The sequence below is a fragment of the Trematosphaeria pertusa genome (genome assembly GCF_010094035.1).
Source record: "Trematosphaeria pertusa strain CBS 122368 unplaced genomic scaffold BU26scaffold_30, whole genome shotgun sequence".
Taxonomy (NCBI): Eukaryota; Fungi; Ascomycota; class Dothideomycetes; order Pleosporales; family Trematosphaeriaceae; genus Trematosphaeria; species Trematosphaeria pertusa.
The window spans coordinates 129437-144923 of record NW_022987241.1 but is presented as its reverse complement, the minus strand read 5'-3'; the positions used below and the strand labels follow the sequence as shown (position 1 = coordinate 144923).

Genomic DNA, 15487 nt, shown 5'->3' with positions numbered 1-15487 from the left:
TCGTGAACTACACTGTTGGAGATGGGGCCGACTAGGTTGAGCTACAAGATGGCCTACTTTCATCACCAACTGGAGAACGATGGCACGTTTATCGCCTTGTTCATTTATCTATAGCCCGTTTCTATTATACATTTCCCTAAGCTTTTGTATACTTTTTCAAGAAGCGTTCTCCCGACAAACATCAGCCTTTACACTCGGTCATGAGTCGTCCTCTCGTCCACGAACACACTCCAGTCCTTCTGCACGCTGATACCTCCCTGTGGCGCATTCCTCTGCGACGAATCATTGCTAAGCCTCGACATCTCAATCTCCACGTTATTCTTCCCGTGCGAGTCGCCCATTATCTTATGAACGCTCTCGTCGGATTCAATCTTCGTTAAACCGGCGAGCGTAGAGAACAGGCCATGGTTGGCCTTATTCTTGCGCACCCGTGATGACGCTCCGGTGCCGCGATGCGAGGGGAAATTGCTGCTTGGGCCCGGCGATTTCACGTTGGAGGGCCGCGAACCATTGGAGGAGAACAGCTTGTTGAGACCGAGCATGGAGAGCACGGGCTTCAAGCTGGGCAGGCAGGCGCACGTTAAGCCGATGTTGATCTCGACGATGGACCAGATGATGATCTCGCGGAAGTTGTACGTTACATCACCCGAAGTCCCGATGGGGATTTGCAGGAAGATGATTAGGCGAACGAGCGATACCACGGCGATGAACGTACCCAGTGCGAACATGCCGGCCAGAACGATGCGTTGTGCGAGAGGAGCATGCAATCGCCACACGTAGGGAAGCGGCATCGACACCAGGATGAGATCGGTGATGACGTTGGGAACCGAACCGCCGATGTAAATGGAGCGGAGTTCGACGCACTTTGCGTCTGTAATGGTGATGTCCCATGAAGCCTGGACGGGAAGGCAAGCAAAGACGACGAGGAAGATCTAACAGGATCAGTGGGGAAACGCCGGAATTGGGTATGCGAACGTACCAAAGCGATCAGCCATCCCACCGCCATGAAAGTCACAATGTAGATTGCGATACGAGCATTAACGGCGAAAAGCCTCCAGTAGAACGCCAGGACTGTGAACTTGATCGTAGCAATTCCAACGACGTAGAGCAGCTGCGCAATGAACACGTTTCGCAAGAAGTCGATAATCTGAAACGGGTCGAGAATTGAGGTAACATGCATTCCGAGAGATTTGCGCATACCTAAGTCCCGTCAACAAGTGCTCAAGCATGCGGGGTTAGTCTGGGCTCCAGACTTACCAATGATGCAGACGTAGAAAAACCCATTGGCGACTAATAACGAAATGATTGACATGTAATCGTCCAAGCGAATGTTCTTCCAACCCCCAGATCTCTTTCGACAATAGAGTTTCAATGGGACGAGGATCATGATGAGTATGTACGTCGAATAGGCAACCCCATCAAGACGGCGCCGGTAGGCCTCACTGTGATTACTTTAGCGGAGTCCAAATGTTAGATTTAGATGGTTCGGCATCCTCAGGGAGGTAGGCTTCAAAGGACGCATGAGCGCCATGAGGAAGACCCTGGAAGGAACAGCCAAGCCTAGTTGACTTACAGGCTCTCCTCGGGCGCTATCGTCGCCATCGTCAAGAATTCTAGCCAGAAACTCCGTGTGAACGTGACTCTGAGGGTGTGAAGGAAGGTGAGGCGGACCCAAAAGAGTATCTCAGAGTGGCATGTGGTGCGACATGTATGCCACTGTCAGCAGCCAACGACGCGGGCTACCTTGGGTATAAGATGTACAGGAGACGATCCCAGTCTCAAGGCTGTTCTTCAGCTAGCGGTTGATACCGGAGGACCGGTTCGAAAAGTGGAGCGGCCCCTTGGCGCAGTGGCGGCCGGGCTTTCTTCCCTGCTTCCAAGCTTCAGGCGTGTGCTTCCACCAATGGCTTTCGCTTTCACCTTATGGAGGTTGTAATGTTGGATGATTTGCTTTTACCCCGGACCATATTGAGAGGGTTTGAGAAGAGCAATCCAAACCAGGTGCATCGAGGCTTGTGAAGGCAATTCGTGAGAGTCAATTTGAGAGGCATTTAGGGGCCGCTCGATTCCCACGAAAGTAAGGCCACCACTGGGGATGAACAATGCCGTGGTGCCGCCAGGTTCTCCACTTGGTGATTGCTTTTGCTCCATGGATTCTCGACAAAACTGTGCCTGATCGGGGCGTCATCGCGTAGTTCCCTCTAACCTCTTTCAAAATAGGGTCCAACACATGAGTGAAAGCTCTTCACCAGGATTTCAGAAAAGCTTTTGGAAAAGCAGCAGGCATGACCCACGGGCTCGAGCAAACACGGCCAACTTTCGGCTTTGGCTTCTCCCTGGGCCCATCCCCAGACGAACTCGTCTTCATTTGCCTAAGTGCAGTGTCGGAGACATTACGATTTCACTTCACATGTGGATAGCACGGAATCTGAGAATTCGAGCATGAACACCTTTAGCGGTGTGCAGTCCTGCGGAGAAATATCAGCCGATTTCAGAACAAGCTCCAAGGCTGCCGGGACCTCGTATCATGACACTGCCGAAGGAGGCCTTATACAATCCATACTTGATTGGGGAGCAGAAGGAATTTGGCGCTGTTAATCTTGTCTAAGGTTAGCATAGTCGTCAAAAGTCGTCGTAGGCTCGGGCCAGTCCGGGGGCGGCTCAAACTCTGTTTTAGGGCCTGTGCATACGACATGCAGGAACGTTGCAGCCCGAGGGCTCTGAATCCATGGTAGGATTGTTGGGGACAAGGGCCATGGCCGCCGTCGTTTGACGTTCGCATGGGGTTTTGATTGGATACAAGAGATGTAAAGCCTTTTGGAATCTTACACTCGCCGTGAACCCAGGAGACTGGGAGCACACGCAATATTGTCCGGTCGAATCGTTCATCGAGGCTGCATTCGAGTCAGAACTTTATCATCTACCGAGGGATAGGCGAAATTCAACCAACCCCATGTGACGGGGCTCCGGTTGTCGGTCCTACACCCCGGTCAGCGGGATAGGACCCTTGATCCTTGGAGGGCAAGCAGCCGAGGGCCTCGAAGCTGGTTCGAAAACGACGAACGGGCCGCATCCGTCCGAGAATTCAGCGAATCACTCTACATCGGATGGTCGGCAGCGTAACGTGGCGCAACCAAGACGGGGCAGATCTCTTCCACTTGCGGCTTCGGTCCGCACTGTGTAGCGGTCGCGAGGCGAACGGGTCTTGCATGGCAGGGCCCGTAGAGACTAGGAACTAGCTGCTGCCCCAGTGGATGTCGGTGGGCTTGATAACTCCTTTTCGCGGGTTGGCTAGCATAGGACGATGCAATGCATGGCGTGATAAGATCTTACAAGATAGACTTTGTGTTTCCTTTGCATCCCCCTCTTCTCGTCACACTCCTTTCCCTTCGATCGGTACCTTTGATCAATCAATATGTTCCCGCAGGACGTGCTTGAGCAGGTATCGTATCCCAACGTGCTTGCGTTGGGTACGTCGCTTGCCTTTTCCTATGTTTTCTTTACGGCCATCTACCGGCTCTATTTCCATCCTCTTGCCAAATTTCCTGGTCCCTTCTGGGCTCGCCTTTCGACTATCCCCTCCTGGTGGCATACTCGTTATGGAGACCGTCATATCTGGCTGTATAGTCTGCAGGAGAAGTACGGTAAGTTGCACACTCCGTGACCTTGGGAAAGACGAAGACGCTGAGGTAGCGCAGGTCCCGAGTTTCGGTATCGTCCGGACAGCGTCGTGATCAATACCCCAACGGCGTTCAAGAAGATTTTCGGCCCTCTAGGAAACGTCAAGAAGGGAGAGTACTACCAGGGGTGGCCTCGCAATGTCCACACCCACAATACCTGGAACGCGACGAGCATCAGCATGCATGCTCGCAAACGCCGTGTTCTCAACTACGCGTTCTCCGAGAAGGCTCTGCGCTCGACGGAGGCCTTCCTGCACTCGAACATCGACCGCTGGCTTGAACTGCTCGGACAATTGCCCGAGAAGAAGACGGAGTGGAGCCCCTCTTTCAACATGTGCGATTGGATGAACTGGCTTGTTTTCGACATCCTTGGAGACTTGTGCTTCGGCAAGTCGTTCGACATGAAGGAGCCGGATAGCAAGCTTCGCCATGTTCCAGAAATGATGATCTCGTTCTTGGAGCTACTCCACCCGGTACGTCCCTGCAGGCACCTCTAGCGCTCCTGGCTGATCCGTATCAGGTATTCTTTAGCCCTTGGAATGGGCTCTGGGTATGGCTGAAGCCGCGCGGGCTCGATTGGCTCCTCACCGTGGCATCTCCACCCGCGGTGGTGAACTGGCAAAAGTTTGTCGACAAATGTCTCGGCGATCGTACGAAAGTCGAACAGGAGTTGGAAAGGAGCCCTAAGCCCGAGAGCGAGGTTCGCAAGGACTTCTTCTACTGGCTCTTCAAGGCGGTGGACCCGGAGACTGGCGAACGCGGATATGATATGGATGAGCTCTATGGCGAATGCGAGCTGCTCACTATCGCTGGCTCTGACACGACTTCCATCGTTCTTTCCGCTGCCTTCTTTTACCTTGCACGACGACCGGATGTGCAAGCCAAACTTGCGCAGGAGATCATTTCCAGGTTTTCGAGCTATGACGAGATCAAGTCCGGCGACAAGCTCCACTCCTGCAAGTATCTCACGGCTTTCCTCCAGGAGGCCCTGCGTATGACGCCTCCTGTTTCCGCTGAGCCTGCCCGCGAAGTCCTCCAGGGAGGCACCACCGTCGACGGCCACTACATCCCACAGGGTCTCAATGTGAGCACCGGTCTCTATTGCCTTAGCTATAACAAGGACGTCTACCCAGAGCCCTTCAAGTTCCGGCCTGAGCGCTGGATTGTAGCTGAGAATGAGAAAGATGGCTCTTCAGCGGAGAGTGTCGCCTTGGCCGAGAGCGGATTCTGCGCCTTCTCCACAGGTTCCCGTGGCTGCGTCGGGAAGAACTTGGCTTGGCTGGAGATGCGGCTCGTTGTGGCAAAGTTCCTCTGGAATTTCGAGCTGAAGAACGACCCGACGAACAACCTGGGTGGTGGAGATCCAGATGGCAAGCCTGGGCGTCGTCTCAAAGACCAGTACCAGACGTGGGAGATGTTTGTATCGAACAGGAAGGGTCCCATGATCCATGTCAAGAAGAGGGCGCACTGATCGATGAAGCAAGCGAGTCAATACTGTCACTGATGCGATTTCAGCCTGGTAGTACCTGAGTAATCTTAAATCGAAGGGGTCATCGTTGATAGCTGGGTCGCTCATGTGAAAGGGACAAATCCACTCATTGCGATGTCCTTCGAAAGGCGGCAGATTGGCCTAAGCAGGGCTTGTGAGTGAAGTGTGAGAAGGTGAAATGAATTGAGCCGAGTCTGATTTTGGAAATCGCATGGACACAAGGCAGGTGCTCTGTAGTACGCTACTGCCACTTTTCCCCGCACCAACAAACAGGCAGCCTCCCCAGCACAACCCTCACTCCTCCAACTAACATTCTTTCGAACCCCGCCGAACGTGGCGCTACCCATTAGCGGGAGTCTTCAACAACATTTCCTAGGTCTTCACCCGCTGCAAGCCGCTAGGAGTGGTTTTCCAGAGACACGCTGCCAAGCGTACCGCAACGTCAACATGCCCTTCGCGAACTTGCCCACGGAGCTGCGACATCTGATAATCGAGAAAGTAGTCGCCACCCCATTCGAGCCCCCGGCGACGCCCACCGACATACCTGCAGACGACTGGTTCTACCCGCTCGAAGAAAGGATACGTCGGAATGCGTACGCTTTCGTGAGGGAGATCGGGGACTACGATCCCGCCATCGCTTTCAACACATCATCGCCATGGAAACATCAATACCTCCCGCTCTTGCTCGTGAGCAAAAGCTTCAAGAGAGATGCAGAGTCTGTGCTCGGATTGATTGGCTCACGACTTCCGCCGACTCTGGACGTAATACTCACAGCGGATGGCGACTTGAAGGTCACATGGCTGCTTGTTCCACCGGAGGTTGGGCCTTTGACGCAACGTCTCCATCTCATCATCCGCAAAACGTTGAACCCGGAGGAATTCAACTCTAGGACAGCATATCTGGGCAGGTGATATGTTCCCTCTAAGTCCGAGCCCCGCTAACCGTCACCCTGGCAGAAATACTCTTGGATAGGCTGCTTCACCGCATAATCACTATGGGCCTCAGCCCCTACAGGAAAGGCTTTCGCACGCTGAGCACCCAAGTGCGGAATCTCCAGATCACGGCCGTTGCACCTGGAGAGTGGTTTGCTATGCGTTTGCTGCAGCATTGGGCGACAGGCCAGTTCAACGAACTCAGCAGAAGCATCGATACCATCGACATCTCCCTGGACGATCGCAAGACCTACCACCTTTCGAATGCTGCGGTCAAAGGTTGGAAACACGTGGCATCGACTACGATGAACGTCATTTCCTAGACCGCCTTGTCGGAACGGAGTGAAGGACACCACACCATACATGGCGGTACGGATACAACCGTGTCTTATGCTAGACTGTGGAAAGCTGTCCTTGGAGGTCTTCAATAAAAAAAGTTCACCAACGGGCTGGCATTTGCGGACGTGACCCGCGACTTGTGGATGCGATGCGGCTCATCTTTTCGGACTGTATGACTGGCAATGGTGATAGACTACCTGAAGTCATGTTTAAGCTATGCGATCTCTCACAACATTAAAATCCTTCCCTAGCCACGCCTTGTTCACCTCGGGCAGGTATCGAAGCAACCACTTCGTCTGCCCGTTCGTACAAGCACTAGGACAAAAGTTCGGTTACCCCACAACCGAATACGAGGTGTGGGCACCTCGACGTCGCCCTTCAATTGAGTATAGCTTTTGACGTAGTTATCGTACAGGCATAAAAAAGACGGCTTTTTTATCGCAGAGAGCTCAATATTTCGTCTGATAACCTCTCGCGCGGCATAGAGCAGCCAGGCGCCGCGGCATGGAGAGGATAAGCTTGCGGATCAATGAGTCAGGTATCCTCCGCCATGCCACCTTCAAGGCCCTGCAGAACTCGTCCCACTCCTCTTCAGAGTCTCCAAACTCGCTGAGGTGTGGGTAGAGCTTATGGAGAGTCCTTTTCAATGCCCACCACATATGCTCGATAAGGTTGAGGTCTGGTGAGTAACGCGGCCATTGTACGACGTTGATGTGGTGCTCCGCCATGAATTGCCTCGCCATCGCAGAGGTGTGTATGGGCGCGTTATCGTGCATATACCGATCAAGTTCGGCGTAGTTACCTAGGAGACCTCTGCGCAGAGCCTCACAGTAGCTCCAGGAGCTGTAACCATTACGCCGGGCGTTGGGGTCCCTTTTCATGATCACCAGAGGGCTCCTGCGCACCCTGCCTCTGCGATCGATCCAGATTTGAGCCCACACCATCTGCGCGCGCGATCGGCTTGTTGTTATCTCCTCAACCATCTCATATCTCTATTTTTCATCTAGGAGCTGAAAACACCATGTGTAGTTGCCGCCAAATCGCTTCCGTACCGAGCACTTATCGGAGAACCGCATTACGGTCCTTCTCTAGTTGAAATTCCGGTATATACGCTCGAATTGACGCCTCTCTTAGGCTACGGCGCGCGTTATCTTGGGTCTCCGAGCTGATCGGAACTTTGTGAGGCCCTCAGCTTTCAAGGCGCGATATGCAGTCTTCCGGGAGACGCGCTGAAGGCCAGCTTCGCGCAAGAGCTCTGGGTACTCGATTTTCGGCGTCTTTCGAGCATAACGATATAGCCGACGGACATCGCGAGGTGAGAGCTTATGAGGACGCCCAGATCGAGGTAAGTCCTCTGTTGTGTGGTGTTGCCGCCATCGTCGAAGGGTTTCGGTAATACATTTGGGTGTGACGCGAAATTCATTCGCGAGCTCCGCGCGCGTACATCCAGTTTCCAGCTTCGCGATAATTCGTGTGCGCTCGTCTGGGGTTAAATGGCGTCGTATTCTCGCATTTCCGCTAATTTCTTGAAGCGCGCGACGTTGTTGTGGCATTGTAGGGTGGTGTTGAAAAGTGGTGTCTTTTTTGGGTGGGCGCGATCGCGTTGTGGGGTAACCGAACTTTTGGCTTGGCACTGTACAATCCCCTAGCGGACCATGGCATTCCGTCGGCGCATTAGGGTGCCCGCAAAAAGCGAACGGCCAGATTAGGCCTGGCCCTCCACATGTGAAGATGATATGTCATATAGACCTACCGTTGTACTCATTGTGCCCTGTTGAATTGACGAGATAGGCTTGACGGTTTTCAGGATCCCAGCCCACGGGAAGGTTGGCGGGTATATGAATGAGGCAAAGCAAACGTGCGCGTACCCTGCTTGATCAGTGCCTAACCTCGATACTGAAAGCCTGGATGGCATGGGATCGGTATATCACTTGGAAACTCTGCTACGGTGAGGGTTGGTATGAGGTGTGGGGAGGGTCGTGGCCGCGCAAGAGCTGTGACGTTAAGGAAGAAAAGCGGGAGCTTCATGGTGGGCGATAGGGGTTCATGTTGAAGTTAAAAGAACGGAAAGGATGTGAAGCGATCGTGATGACTCCAGGTTGGGTACCAATTTATATGTGAGGATGTGGCCAACAAGAGACGAAGTCATGCTGTGCTGTGCTGTGCTAGCCATGTGAGAGATATTCAGGGATAAGATGAGATCGTGATGCTCGTTGGGGAGAATAGGAGATGCGCCAACCGGCCAGTGCATACATGAGTTTGTGATGTTGCCATCTAAATGTGGCCGACATGGCGGTGTTGAGGTCTCAGCGCGGAGATAAGCCTAGCCTTCGGAGTTAGTGCGCTTAGCTAGATTTCCGTCAACGCGGCTTGCGGGCTGTAATGACACAACTCCAATGCCCTCCACCACGTCCGCTTTAGCATCTGCACATGGAGTCGCTTCATCTTCGGCTATAGATCCCACCCACCTGGCGCCCGAAGATGCATACTACAAGCTATCGTCCGCCGGCGCGGCGATGAGCGCGAGGAAGAGGGTGGATAGGGCACGTAGCGCAAGTCGGAGACGGAAAGGCCACTACAAGAAGCTACTGTGGTTCAAGCAGCCTTGTGAGTTGTTGTTATCCAAATGTTAGCTCTGCCGACTGACGCGTTTAGTCCCGGACAACTACACCGACGAGAAGACATTCCTTGATCACCTCCAGCGCAATCCCCGCCTGCAGCCGTACGAGTTCTGGTCTCTCATGGCCGACTCCACTGTCATCGTACAACATGTGGCGTCGGTCGCCATATTCTGCTGCTGCTTCGTCGCCATATTCCAAGAACGAGTCTCGCCGCTGTCGGTAGTGAGCTGGGCGAGCTTCTGCACATTTCTTGCCTGGGCGCTTTGGGACTACTGGATGGGACAAGAGGAGGCGGAAGCTGCGACAGTTGCGGCAATAGAAGACAGGAATAATACAATGGAAGAGTTGTCAAGCACCAGCTCAACAGGGTCTGCGACAGAGCCTCGAGGACTGGGATTGTTGCTTGCGGAGGACAGACACCGGCCAGGACACTCGCACAATACCAGCGTGACCTCCATCGCTTCGAATGTATCGAGCACGTCCAGAGCGGGTGGGCTCACTGTTGCGCCCAACTCTATCACGCCCATATACCACCGCCCGTACGTGGACGAGACGTCGTCCCTCTCTCCTCGAAACCAGCAGCGCCTCGCGACTGCGAAGTCCGCTTTGTTGATCTATGCGGCGTTGCTTGGTCTGAGCCCAATCCTCAGGTCGCTCACGGAGTCCACGACGAGCGACTCCATATGGGCGCTCAGCACATGGTTGCTCTGCATGAACGTTGCGTTTTTCGACTATGGAGCCGCGACTGGGGCACAGTAGGTTCAAGAATCATGTGTATTGGATTTGTACTAATCGTCGTCTTTAGTCTCCCGGCCTCCATCTCGACCAATTCCGCCCTCATGGCTTCTACGGTGCTCGCCTCACGCCTCCCGTCGACTACGCATGTCTTCTCCCTCACGCTCTTCTCAATTGAGGTTTTCGGACTCTTTCCGATATTTCGACGACAACTTCGTGCCAAATCCTGGAACGGCCATCTCACGCTTACCATTGTGCTCGTGACGGCGGCTTCAGGCGGCCTCTTCGTGACTTTAACTGGTGGTGGCCGCGCTGCCTGCATAGCCGGAGTAATCTTAGGCAGCGTGTTTACCTTCCTGTGCATGGGCGTCTGCAGCTGGTGGCTGATCGGGCTGCAGAAGTATAAAAATGAAATCCACGGGCCTTGGGATCCAGCGAGACCGATTATTCGCCGGCGTTGGGACTGACGCGCTGCATGGTCTCTGCCACGTCCGATTTGCGGTTTTGGTATTGCAACCATGTGCACGACCCGTTCTCGGGCCAGGGATCTGTAGACTTCTCCCTCTTGCAAGATCCAGCCCAGTTCTTCTCTACGTGTTTGACCAGGTACGTTTTTGTGACCACCTCCAGATACAGCCTGCCTCCACTTCGTATCCATCTAATCACTTTCTCCAGATCATCCTGGGCGCCAACGACTTTCCACATACGCTGAACCAGATCGTCACTTCCAACGTCGTCGCCGCCGACGAAGTGGACGGGCGACCAGGGCTCGCGCATAGCCATTCCCTTGCCTTTGCTAGCACCGATGACGACGATTCTCTCCAGACCTTCGACCTGCAAAAGCATGCTTCTCAAAAGGTTCCACAGCTCAGCTCTGAACATGGGGATGGATGGCCAGGACTCAAAGTTCAGGCGAAGACACCTCAGACCTGGTGCATCCATACGCAACGAGCCTAGGATCTCGCTCCACGTTCCGCCACCCCAAGCCAGGTAGTGTAGCCATTCTCGTGCGATTCCGGGATGGTCGCAGTGGACTCTTCGAGCATCGATCTCGATGTCTTGGACGCAGGCGCGATAGGGCTCGGCAAGCGATTTGATGAAGCATCGGACGCGGTCGACGGTCGTGAAGCGAAAGGTGTTCTGCGTGAACAATGGGCGGCGGTCCGCTTCGTGGTAGACCCTTCGGCATGTTCGAAGAAGATTTACGCCGAGCTTGGGCTTTTGTTCTTCCTTAGGTCGGGCACAGTCTACTACGGGATCGATGATTGGGCCATCAGTGACGAAGCAGTAACCGTAGATGATATGCTTGATCTCAGGTGGAAGTCGCATGAGAGGGGATTGGAGCTGCATGTTCTCCGGAAGAGCAATTGTGATGGAAGACATGTCGATTGGGAGTGGAACTGGACTCCTGGGGGGCTATCAGGCTGAGACGCGGTTTTGCCATCATCACAGTCAGCCTATTTGTAGGGCACCGGGCATTCAGACACCGCCTTTCGCTGATGGCCATGTGTTCCAGCTGTCTTCGCTTTGTTTTCGTGGCGTAGTCGCGGCGGGTCTAGTCCCCCACTGTGGCTCTTGCAGGCGAGCATGCTGCTCAGCTCTGGGCCTGACCAAGAAAAACAAAGTTTAGCATATCAAGAGCTCGACTTTGCACCTTTCGACACTTCTACGATCGGATCGCGTCTCGGGGACTTCCGCCAGCCTATATGCGGTGGTGAGATGCTGGCGGGTCGCCCAAAGTCCATTGCTTCTGCTACGGGTCTAGGTTTCCCGGCTGGTGCTTCTATCAACTTGGCGGATGTCGCTCAAGACGTTCACTGGCGAATGCTAAGTTTTCAGCCCAACGCCACGACGAGGCTACTGATCTGGATGCTGATAACCACGCAGCAGGAGAGCGAATCCCCTCTCGTGGCGCTGACGCGTGATTAGTACGCAGAGGGCAGGGGTACGCGGCGTCGGGCTTACCACACCTCAGCATCTGTCGACACAGTATGGATACTCGAAGTCCCAATACTTCGCTTTCGCTCACTTCGCCTTTGAAAGAAGTGGACGAGGACATTGGGCATTTGCCTATCCCATCTGGCCCCCAAAACGAGCCTGAGGACCCACACGGTCCGGCCAATGACGGGGAAGACACATAAGCGCGGCGCAACGTCCTTGCGCTACGAGCTCCCCGCCATCGCATTTTCAGCCTCAAGTTGCTCTTCTCCTGTAGGAGCTATGTCGCGTGGACCTGGATAGCACTCAATCCAATCCCCGTTCTGCCTCTTCATCTTCCTCTCCTCAGCTGCGCCGTTACAGCCCGCCTGCGTTGACTAGCAAACAGCTTCTCTGCCCCGCCAGTTCCCTGCCACCATGTCTCTGCGACCAGACGACAGGAAAGGACGATCTCGGTCCAAGTCGCCGGGACGTGGCCACGAGCGCTCACGCAGCCGCAACAGTAATGCGCGGGCTCCGTCGCCGGGGCCTCAATATTACGGCAGCTCAGCTGAGCATGGGGCCGCTGCAGCTGGAGCAGCCCCGCAATACGATGTCAGGCAGCCAGGACAGCTATACGCGACGTGAGTCCCCAAACCTCACGCCTCTCTTCTCCTCGTCCCAAACGAAGACGGAAGTTGTAACAGATCGACTGAGACATGGCGGCCAGACCAGGAAGCGAGCCCATCACCATGGGCGGCTATACAGACTTCCCTCCAGAGCAGCGCCCGGGCTACATGCAGCAGGCGCAAGCAGCAGCGCAGTACCAGTACACTGCGGGCGCACCAGACCCGCGATCGCCTACCTCGCCGGGCGTCGCATATGCGCAGCCGGGCGCTGTACAATATGCGACGGGCCAGTATGCGTACTCCGCTGCTCCAGCGACCCAGGCCGGGCCAACGAGGAACCCGTCGCAAACCGGAGGCTTCCACTATGCGCCGCAGCCCGAGAAGATCACATTTACCGCGAAGCCAGTGGTGCCTACGACGCAGCCGCCGCCCATACGACATACAACGCAGCCGACGAACCCGCCGTACCAGGCGCATCCGCAATATGCGATGCCGCAAGCCCCGGCTCCAGCTCCTCCGCCTCCGCACGCTGCCCAACAAGCATATCCGCCGCCGCCCATGGGAACGCATTCCCCGCAGCCGTCGCATCGGAGAGGCGCGTCGCATTCGGGACCGACAACATCGTATGACGGACGTAAAGTGGTTGAGATGGTACCTGGCGGTGGAGGGAAGCTGAATGCGCCGCCTTCGCCTGGGTTGCGGCCACACAGCTTGTCAGTGAGCGGAGGAAGACCGGATGGATTGACACCACGTATGGACAGGCTGTCTGTGAGCGGTAACAGGCCGGATATCCAGACCATTGCGCCCGGCGGTATGCCAGGAGGCTTTCCGGGCGGCGGGCTGCCACCACCAAGCCCCATGCTCGAAGCATACCACGGAACATACCAGTCGATATCACCGATGCCCCAGGCAATGATGCTGGACGACGATCTAGATCACCTTCCACCGCTGGACAGCCTTTCTCCAAGAGCATCGAGCTCTTCGGTCCACGGTAGCCGACGTCGCGCGCATTCTTCTTCACGGCGATCGCCGAGCCCGCAGCGAAAGTCAAAGCACAAGGATAAGCTAGCATTAGAGGCATATGGAGGATATGGAGGACGCGATGACCGAGATGGACGAGACAAGGAGAAGGAGAAGCGCAGAGTGAAGATCTACGACGCGGAAGAGGACGCACTCGCGCTTGTCGAAGCAATGGCCGCTCGCACCGTCGACGTGGACACCCTGATCGACATCCTCCCCGCCCTCTCGCACGACCAAATGCTCGAGCTGCGCTCCGAATACAAGCGGCACTGCAAAGTGCAAGGCCGCGGCATCAACATCGCCAAGCACATCAAGATGAAGACCAGCGGCAACTTTGGCAAAATCGCCTACGTCACCGCTTTGGGCAAGTACGAAAGCGAGGGATACTGGGCAAACTACTGGTACCAGTCCAATTCCGCACGCCGCGAACTCCTCATCGAAGCCCTCATGGGCCGCCAGAACTTCGAGATCCGTGAGATCAAGGATGCGTTTCGCGATAAGCGGTATGGGGATGACCTGAAGCGGTGTATGGATAAGGAGCTCAAGGCGGATAAGTTTCGCAAGGCGGTGCTTATGGCGCTGGAAGGGGAGAGACAGGAGGAAAGCGATGCGTGGCCGGCAGAGTATCGGAATCGAGATGTGGATACGCTGTACAAGGCGCTGAGTGCGAGGGAAGGGGGTGAGAGCGCCATGTTGAGTGTGGTAGTGCGGAGGAGCGACGCGCATCTGCGCGAGGTGCTGCGGACGTACGAGAGGAAGTACCAGGGCAATTTCGCCCGCGATGCGCTGAGGAAGAGCAACAACCTCGTCGTGCGTACCCCCTCCCATCCAATCCCTCCAGCAAAAGAACACATACTAACAACCCCCGCAGGGCGAAGTCATAGCCCACATCCTCAACGGCGTCATCAACCGCCCCGCCCGCGACGCCATGCTCCTGCACCACGCGCTCATGGACCTCATCGAGCCGCCGCCCTCCCCGCGCTCCTCGTCCAGCAAACTCGCCTCCTCGTCCTCCAAGCACGAGCGCCAGCAGCGCTTCGAGCTGCTGATTAGCAGGCTGGTCCGCCTGCATTGGGATCGCTTGCATTTCATCCGCGTCAAGGCTGAGTATGAGGAGAAGTATGACAGGGTCGTCGAGGAGGATATGGAGGAGGCGACCAGGGGCGACTTTAGGGAGTTTTGTCTGGCGCTGTGTCAGACGAGATAGGTGGAAGGGGAAGGGGAAGGGGGGGGGATTTGGAATGGGATGTATGGTTTTAAATGGATACCCCCGGCTTCGCTTCGAGTCCATTGGTTTTTCTCTGTTGGGGATATGCATGCAATGTTTAAAGGCCCCTCTCTATTGACCTAAGGGTAAGGCGATGCGTGCGTAGGTCTACCCGGTTGATTGGCATCTGATAGCGCATCTCAGCTCCAGCCTTCTACTGTATCATAAATGCCGGATGCTTCACCAACTCAAACCAACTCAACTCAACGCGACTAACTGGCCCTTTGGTCAACCGAGCCTCGCATACATAATCCTTATCTCACCTCACTTCCCCTCACCTCATCTCACTTCCTTCAAGCCGACCCGACAAAAAGGAGCAGGAAAAGAATGTCCTTCCTCGGTTGGTTAGTCAGTCCGAACTAGAATTCAGGAAACGGACCCACATTAATTGATTGGTTACATTTTATCTATTATCATACTGTAGGCCGAACAACTTATCCCAACCCTAGGCTAATCCTAGTCTCCCTAACTGCTAGCTACTGTTGCTTCGTTCGTTCGTGCCTTCGTTTCCCGCCCTCCGGTCCGATCCATTCCAGTCTAACAATCCTCTTCCTGTCGTTCGTAAATATAAGTACGTGTAAGCAAGCAGGCAAGTCCTCGCAGCCAGCCTTCCAACACACTACCGCCAAGAAAGAACGAAAGAAAGAAAGATGATGAATCTGCGAATACGTACCTACATACGCCGAGCTGTACTTAGCTTTACTTAGCCTAGCTTTACTTAGCCCTACTTACCCAGCCCAGCCCGCAATCCAGACACGAAGATAGCCCGAAATGCCCGCCCGTCTTGCCACTGCCTATGTCGGTGCTCTCCCGCCGTAAGTATGGATTGCTGGCTTTGTACGGCTTTTGATATTCCT

General features: G+C 54.9%; 7 protein-coding genes across 7 annotated transcripts; 5 read left to right on the top strand and 2 right to left on the bottom strand.

The window, feature by feature from the left end:
• Window positions 1-83: 83 nt before the first annotated feature.
• Window positions 84-1748, bottom strand: BU26DRAFT_526047 (uncharacterized protein). The gene is made up of 4 exons (XM_033830651.1): window positions 1574-1748; window positions 1258-1442; window positions 980-1200; window positions 84-932 (listed from the first exon to the last, which is right to left on the bottom strand). Exons 1-4 carry the CDS (start codon window positions 1600-1602, stop codon window positions 189-191), a joined length of 1179 nt encoding a protein of 392 aa, XP_033675402.1. The 5' UTR covers window positions 1603-1748; the 3' UTR covers window positions 84-188.
• A 1525-nt stretch (window positions 1749-3273) lies between these two features.
• On the top strand, window positions 3274-5391 carry BU26DRAFT_470705 (benzoate 4-monooxygenase cytochrome-like protein P450). Its single transcript, XM_033825355.1, has 3 exons — window positions 3274-3644; window positions 3699-4153; window positions 4201-5391. Exons 1-3 carry the CDS (start codon window positions 3416-3418, stop codon window positions 5149-5151), a joined length of 1635 nt encoding a protein of 544 aa, XP_033675401.1. The 5' UTR covers window positions 3274-3415; the 3' UTR covers window positions 5152-5391.
• Window positions 5357-6541, top strand: BU26DRAFT_236972 (uncharacterized protein). Its single transcript, XM_033820952.1, has 3 exons — window positions 5357-5391; window positions 5447-6073; window positions 6127-6541. Exons 2-3 carry the CDS (start codon window positions 5617-5619, stop codon window positions 6423-6425), a joined length of 756 nt encoding a protein of 251 aa, XP_033675400.1. The 5' UTR covers window positions 5357-5391; window positions 5447-5616; the 3' UTR covers window positions 6426-6541.
• Window positions 6542-8837: 2296 nt separating this feature from the next.
• Window positions 8838-10264, top strand: BU26DRAFT_442633 (GPI2-domain-containing protein; the record flags this gene model as incomplete). Its single annotated transcript, XM_033824513.1, has 3 exons — window positions 8838-9048; window positions 9097-9817; window positions 9868-10264. 3 exons carry the CDS (start codon window positions 8838-8840, stop codon window positions 10262-10264), a joined length of 1329 nt encoding a protein of 442 aa, XP_033675399.1.
• A 4-nt stretch (window positions 10265-10268) lies between these two features.
• BU26DRAFT_407071 (uncharacterized protein) lies at window positions 10269-11168 on the bottom strand (the record flags this gene model as incomplete). Its single annotated transcript, XM_033822875.1, has 1 exon — window positions 10269-11168. A coding segment is annotated over one exon (900 nt), but the record flags the coding sequence as incomplete, so codon positions are not given.
• Window positions 11169-11384: 216 nt separating this feature from the next.
• BU26DRAFT_572777 (uncharacterized protein) lies at window positions 11385-11938 on the top strand (the record flags this gene model as incomplete). Its single annotated transcript, XM_033834268.1, has 2 exons — window positions 11385-11725; window positions 11773-11938. The coding sequence occupies 2 exons, from the start codon at window positions 11385-11387 to the stop codon at window positions 11936-11938; spliced, it is 507 nt and encodes a 168-aa protein (XP_033675397.1).
• A 507-nt stretch (window positions 11939-12445) lies between these two features.
• On the top strand, window positions 12446-14979 carry BU26DRAFT_526042 (Annexin). Its single transcript, XM_033830650.1, has 2 exons — window positions 12446-14173; window positions 14235-14979. Exons 1-2 carry the CDS (start codon window positions 12467-12469, stop codon window positions 14568-14570), a joined length of 2043 nt encoding a protein of 680 aa, XP_033675396.1. The 5' UTR covers window positions 12446-12466; the 3' UTR covers window positions 14571-14979.
• The last annotated feature ends 508 nt before the right edge of the window (window positions 14980-15487 follow it).

Bases quoted from the DNA above. Each gene is read 5' to 3' on its own strand.
- BU26DRAFT_526042 (XM_033830650.1), top strand. From the start codon at position 12,467: ATGGGCGGCTATACAGACTTCCCTCCAGAGCAGCGCCCGGGCTACATG. The intron at 14,174-14,234 runs GTGCGTACCCCC...CAACCCCCGCAG, and splicing joins GGAAGAGCAACAACCTCGTC to GGCGAAGTCATAGCCCACAT.
- BU26DRAFT_526047 (XM_033830651.1), bottom strand. From the start codon at position 1,602: ATGGCGACGATAGCGCCCGAGGAGAGCCT. The intron at 1,201-1,257 runs GTAAGTCTGGAG...GACGGGACTTAG, and splicing joins TTTCTACGTCTGCATCATTG to GTATGCGCAAATCTCTCGGA. The intron at 933-979 runs GTACGTTCGCAT...TGATCCTGTTAG, and splicing joins TGGGATGGCTGATCGCTTTG to ATCTTCCTCGTCGTCTTTGC.
- BU26DRAFT_470705 (XM_033825355.1), top strand. From the start codon at position 3,416: ATGTTCCCGCAGGACGTGCTTGAGCAGGTATCGTATCCCAACGTGCTT. The intron at 3,645-3,698 runs GTAAGTTGCACA...GAGGTAGCGCAG, and splicing joins TAGTCTGCAGGAGAAGTACG to GTCCCGAGTTTCGGTATCGT. The intron at 4,154-4,200 runs GTACGTCCCTGC...GATCCGTATCAG, and splicing joins TCTTGGAGCTACTCCACCCG to GTATTCTTTAGCCCTTGGAA.
- BU26DRAFT_236972 (XM_033820952.1), top strand. From the start codon at position 5,617: ATGCCCTTCGCGAACTTGCCCACGGAGCTGCGACATCTGATAATCGAG. The intron at 6,074-6,126 runs GCAGGTGATATG...TCACCCTGGCAG, and splicing joins CTCTAGGACAGCATATCTGG to AAATACTCTTGGATAGGCTG.